This window comes from Meriones unguiculatus, chromosome 4, assembly GCF_030254825.1.
Source record: "Meriones unguiculatus strain TT.TT164.6M chromosome 4, Bangor_MerUng_6.1, whole genome shotgun sequence".
Taxonomy (NCBI): domain Eukaryota; kingdom Metazoa; phylum Chordata; class Mammalia; order Rodentia; family Muridae; genus Meriones; species Meriones unguiculatus.
Genome location: NC_083352.1, coordinates 30,140,043 through 30,146,536, shown reverse-complemented (window position 1 = coordinate 30,146,536; position 6,494 = coordinate 30,140,043). Strand labels below are relative to the sequence as shown.

The window sequence follows — 6,494 nt, the reverse complement described above, 5'->3', positions numbered from 1 at the left end:
ATACCTTGTGTGATATGATAAGAAATTTGAATGAAAGTGCTGAGCAGTACAAATAAAATAAGGAGTATGTGAAAACAAGTTATTTAATGGTGTGTTTTAATAAATCATGATGTATTGCCTCTCCTCTTAATAATTTCAAGACATGGAAATAAAATATTGCCTTGCTATGTAATGCAGCATGAAAATACCAATAAAAGCATAAAATTGCAAATTTGGCAAGAGGGTTTGAAGAAAGAAGTGTAAAGGCTTACAAAATTTAAAACTCTGTAAGGGATTTTATACCACAGATGAATAAGAATCATATTGTTGACTGGAGAAAAAAGCATATTGATTCACAAACGGCCTACTTCTGCAATTTAAAGATGCTCATGATGGCAGGTCTACATCTGCTTTGATACCTGCGGTTGAAGGTGACATTGATGAATGTATCTACGGATGACTGAACCTGAAGTGTAAAATCTCATGACCTGCAGGTGTTTTCATACTGCTTCCCCTTGCTTGGGTATTGTAATTACTCTGTGCAGTTCCCTTTCAATTGCACATCTTTGCTAAATTGAATGATTCGCCTTTCAGGTATGCTGTTACCTGCCAGGCTGATTTTTCTTTCACCATCTTGGATAGCTGTCTTATTCTTGGAGTTGTAGTTTTGGACATCTAGAAAACATGACTCATCTTATTTTACTTCCTCATTTTTTTCCTTGTCTGATTTTAAGGGTGAAGTCAATTAAGTTTTCAGATAGTTTCCTCACCTGGTTATTGGTTGGATAAAGTGGAACAAAGTCTGTATTGCCTTAAAAGGTAATATAAACATCTCTAAGCAAATTGCACCCTTTTTTATAAATTATCATTGTTTGAGTTTTAAGAATACTTAGACTAATGAGTGTATGTGGAAATTCATGTTAGTTTTTAAAGTCTCAGTATTCTTTGGTTAATTAGGTATTTAATTAAATGCAATATATAGCTAGCTGATTTAGAGGCCACCAATAGTTTTTATACCTAATCAAAATAAAGGTTGACCAACATGAAATATTGGATATATTTTGTTTTTAATTTCAGTCTCACCAAAAATCAAGTTATTATATATGGGCTCATATATACATACACACAAACATATAATATCTAAGACTCCGTGTATGTTTTAAAAATGCAATTTAACTATCTTTGTTCATAAGTATAATATATAATTAGGAATAATGTTTATCATATATATATAATCATCTTCCTTGTGGTACACATCACAAATTTAAAAATTCTCTAAGTATGATTCTGCAAATACACTCATATGCAGAATTTGTTTTATTCTTTTCTAAAATTAAACAACCACTATTTGATAGGCAATATATAATTACTTTATATGACAGTTCTGACTTAAACATCATTAAGTATTTTCATGTTGAATCAGTGATACTTTCTAGAAAAGCAGCTCCTTAAGGAGTTATGTTTATATAACTTCATGTACTGGCACTGTGCAACTTTATTATTTTTCTATCATGCATTACATAAGATAATTATGTAAACAGGACATGTAATATTTATTTTCAGAAGTGATATGCAACCTACGAATTATGGGCTATTGGTTATTTGATGCTATCTATGAACGCTGTATGCAGAAGTCAAAGAAGAAAGATGGCTTTGATAAACATATGGAATAGAAATGGCCTAAGAACTTAGCACACTTAATGATAAGGCCAAGCCCCACCTCAACAGGCTCAGCTGCCATCTATATGGGAAGAAATCTAGCATTATACACACACACACACACACACACACACACACACACACACACATTAACGGAGGTGAGAGAAGGGAGAAATGAGCTTTTTTCGGTATCAGAATTGCAACTTTAAAATATTCGTACGCACATTATCTACTTATTGCACATTTGCATGCTTTCTCATTTGCTAGGCTCTGGACGTACTGATGAATAAGACTGGTGCAGCAGATACCTCAAGAGCATACTCTCCATTGAAAAAGTCACACATTCAAGCAGACAATCATGGCCCATATGCAATAATGATAAATCGAAGTTCTGCTTTGACAAGATAACTGGATAGAATTTCCAAGGGACTCACCCTCACACCCGTCTTTCTTAGGAAGTAGCATTAGACTGAAACAGGGGGATCGTAAACATTTGGAGCCAGAGGAGAAAAGAGATTCCCGACAGAGACGGAGAAAAGTCGAAAAAATGGCACACACAGGTAGACCAGGTGGCTGGAACTCAGCAGTGGTGAAGAATGAAAAAGTTAGAGAAGGAGTCTGGACAAAACAGATGGGGGTACATCTATTTTTTTTAAAAGATACATTGAAAAAAGACAAAATATTTTACATATATTTTTTTAAAATCTGGAACATTTTTTAAGTTTGAGATTTTTATATGCCACAATACAAGGAGGCTGAATCCCTTAAAATAAATCAAGGTGTTTACACTAACGTATGTAAATGAAGCAGAGGAGCCCCTACCTTCAAATTTTCAGATTACAAGTGCAATGCACTGACCTGTTAGAATGAATTTAAAAGAACCATTTTCCAACAGAAAACTTGTGTTATCATGAGATGCATCGTGAAAGGATTATCTCTTAACAATCTTGCTTCTCGTTATTTAAAAATTAGTATTTAAAGGTAAAAGCAACCTGGCATTTAAACAGCTCAGCTCTAATTGGAGGCAGCCAAGATCTAATTGGATGCATGAAAACGGTACGTGCGAGCCTGTGTCTCCCGGTGCTTATTCGAGCAAGGAGCTTTCACAGCGTAAGTGAATTAAAATGCCTGTCACCTAGCGGGTTCCGGACAGAGGGCAGTCTTTAAGACCCAGCGACTGTATTTGTCTGGAGAGGAAATGTTGCTTTTTGACAGATGAGAGAAATCCCCTTAGTGCTGGCTCTGGGAAGGCAGAAGCGAAGTCAAGTCACCTGGCGGTGAAGGCCAGTAAAACAGCAAAGCGGGAGGAGAATTGCTGTCTCCCTCTCCTCTCTCGCTCTTTTCTCTCTGTGGGAGCCACCTCCTATTCTCTCAACTCTTTTAGCATAACCTTCAAAGGAGAACGGTCCCTTCAGACTTTATTACCGTCTTTTCCCCACTGAGAGAATACCTCTTAGCTACAAGACATTTTTAAGTCTATGCAGGACTTCGGGGATTCGGTTATCTTGCCGGGGAAATTGATGATTGCTAATGTCTGGGACTCACAGCGTGCTAAATTAGCTACCAGAGTATGCCTGACGGAGGAAGGCTTTTATCACATACTCTTCTCTCCAGTTTGAACACATTTGCTTGAATTTTGCCGCATGATGCTGTCCAGGGAAGCGGCTTTTTTTCTTGGGATGCAGCAACTCGCTGGTTTCTAAGCTTATTGCAGAAGAAATAATCTGAAACAGAGTGGATATTTCCCCCTTCCTCTGCTCGATTCGACTGAGCCGTGTTGCACCTCGGTAAAGATCACCTGTCCCCAAATCTTCGAAGAAGTAAAACAAAGTGAATTATCATTCGTATTTATTTATTTATATTATTTTTAACCGGTGGAGGCGGCGAGACCACGGAGAATGAGACTGAGAGACGGTGCCGGGGCTTGGAGGAGGATAAGGCTGAGTTTCAGCTGGAAACTAAAAGACTAGACCGTTTCGGGGAGCAACTTGGCCGGTTCCTCTCCACTTCGTCTAGTTTCGCTCCATGGACAGATCCAGGGACCTGAACATCCAGGAGCTCAAGGTATGTGGTCCTGCGGCGGCGGCGCTGGCTCTCCGCTCCGCCGCGCTCGCATCCCCGGCTCTGCTCGCCGCTACCCGGCTGGAGTAGTCGCCGGTCCCGCGGGACGGAGGGCGAGGGGGCATCTGGGGCGGGGTGTCCCCGGGCGCAGCGCCCCTCCCCGGGCCGCGGACACGCAGGCAGCCGGCTGTCCCTCGCTCTCCCGCGCGGGGCTGCTTTCCGCGTCGTAGCTCTGGCTGGAGGCCACCCGGTGCTCCCCTTGCTGGTGACACGGCCTCTGGGCTGTAGGACCGGAGGTCCTCGGTGCCCCGGAGCTGGCCGAGGCTCCGGAGGTCGCCCGCTTTCCCGGGCAAAGTTGTCCGAGATGCGCGGCCACTTTGCCTCAGGTCCCCGCCCGCCGCCGCTCTCCTGCTCCGCTCCTGCCCCCGCGCGACGCCGGGACAGCCTGTTTCCGTTCGCAAATTCGCTGCACGGAGGTGTTTGTGGTCACCACTAGGCAGGGACCCTTCCCTCCCATCGCCGCCCATACCGCTTCCCCATTGCTGGCCGCTGCCTTTGGGCGCGAACGGGTGGTGATCATCTAAGGGGACAAGGCGAGGGGAGAGACTTGAGGGGTCCCCTGCTGACCTGTCTCCATCTCCATCAGCTGCAAGGGAGGGACAGAGGGACATGCTCATCCTGTAACCAGGCCGGGTCTGAGGAACTGGGGAAGGGGAACCCTGGGTGGGAGCTAGTCTGGAGGGGGCGGGGCACCCCGGGGCAACCCTCCCCTGCCCAGCCTCCAGGGTCCAAGACCCTCCTGGGTCTGCGGGTGCCCCAAGTGTGGTGCCCTTCAGTACTTTCGCCCTACAAGTCCTGAAGTGGCTACAAATCTCCCAGGCCATGAATTTCCCACTCTGCTGGTGGCTATCTCTGCCTGCAGGGCTGGTATAAAAAGAAAGAACTTAAAAAAAAAAAAAAAATCAACAAATCGCAAAATAATTTAAATGTCCCGCTTACTTGTAGATGATAAAGCTGAAAGGGGGACATGCTGGAGCCTAAAATGTGTGTGTGTGTGTGTGTGTGTGTACAAATATCATACTCTTCCTCCAGTCATTTTGTACCTTACCATTCCGCTTTGGGGTGGGGGTGGGGGTTTACCAGAGAGTTACATGTAAGCGCTTTGTTACAGTGAGGACATTTTTACACATCCCTTCCTGCTGGGGAAACTTGACCGGCAGAGGTTTGCTGAGAGGAGTCAGGGAAATGGGTTTGTTGAAGAAGATGCTCTCAGGGCTGGGGAATCCCCTGCAGCTCGGTCTCTGCCAGAGTCTCTAAGCCTTCCCATCTCAGGTCTTCTGGTGGTTCCTAAGCCACAAGAGGAAAAAGTTGGTAGAGCCCTCTGGTGCCCGATTGTGCCTGTAGCCCCGGGGAACCTGGACTGAATACACCTTAGACACTACTTCAATCCAAGCTTCAGGGTTCCTTGGAGGACATGGAGTGGGGAAGAGACAGCTCTGATGTTCCACTTAAAGTTGGCAAACAAGTTCCCGTGCTTTGGCCAAGGTCACAATCAATAGACCTCGGCCTGGACGGAAATGTCCTGTTACCTCTCTGTTGTACCAGGACAGGACACTTTGCCTTGTGTTTGAAAAGATCTCTTGCTGCAGTGCCTAAACATTCTTGTGTCTTGGGAGAGGGAGTACATGAAAAAAAGGAATGCGATGTGTGCAGCATAAAGAACTGGGCAATTGCTATTTTTCTGTTTGTTTGTTTTTGGTAACAATAGTGGACGGAACAAAGGGAGAAGGTTTTACAAGACACGGAAGGAAAACGTGATTTGAGCTGACCATTTCCCATGACACCTCTTAGGTTCCTACCGGTGAATTTCTGAAAACAGATGCTACGTTGTTTAAATGAATAAAAGCAGCATGTCAGCCATGAAAACTTTTGTCTGGTGTTAGTCAAGGACCCCAACATTAACCTTCACTCTATTACATGTTAGCTTTCAGTTCTCACAGCCACCCTAAACTAGACTTTGGGACTGTGAAGCCCTGAGTAGAAGAAGAGAGCGCTTTGGTCTAAAGAGTGTTGAGGATGGCTGTGAAGAAATGCAAGAATGCTAGAAGAAAAGTTCTATAGAGACTGCTGGGCAGTTGTAAGGGGGCATACTTCCCTGTGAGTCGAAACTGACAAGGCAGAAAATGTATTCAAGCCTTACTGGGAAATAGTTGAAGCATCCGGTTTGGGAAGTAAATTTGTGTTGTCATGGTCAACATTTGATCTCTCATTTAGAATACTTAACCTCTCAAAAAGCTTGGTCTGAGATAACACCATGTGTAGGGATGGCTTTTTTATGGCACCGTGTATACCGGCTTGCATGTCTCAGATTACTCTGGTCCAAATTATTCTATGACGGCTTTATAATAAGCAACCTCCCCTGTGGTCAGTGGAAACGGGTAGTAAAAATTCTGGGGGCACTAATTTGGTAGCATTATTTTAATGTTTTGATGTTTATTTTCCCTCCTTCACAATGATATTATTATTAAGGCACAGATACACAAACTGTACTTTTTCTGGTGCTTTAAAGTACCTGGAAACATTTACTGGGATTAGATAAATAAATAAATGTGTAGACTATTATATTAATCCAGTCTAGCTCAGTTTGAAATCATCATTATCAGTAGATACAGCTGTTCTACCTCTGGTTTTAAGAAAGGGATATTGTGTTTCAGGGTAAACCGTCTTTTCTTTCTGACAATATGTATGTATAAGGTATTTGTGCTATGTGTGTGGGCACTGGTATTTACTATATG

General features: G+C 43.4%; 1 protein-coding gene across 1 annotated transcript in view; it reads left to right on the top strand.

Annotated features, from left to right (window-relative positions):
* The first annotated feature begins 2,461 nt into the window (after positions 1–2,461).
* The window catches only part of Sgcz (sarcoglycan zeta), a 1,178,138-nt gene continuing 1,174,105 nt past the window's right edge, over positions 2,462–6,494 (top strand). Inside the window, exon 1 of the mRNA XM_060381620.1 lies at positions 2,462–3,702. Within this exon, the coding sequence (XP_060237603.1) occupies positions 3,664–3,702 (39 nt within the window). The 5' untranslated portion in view covers positions 2,462–3,663. The remainder of the gene's footprint in view (positions 3,703–6,494) is intronic.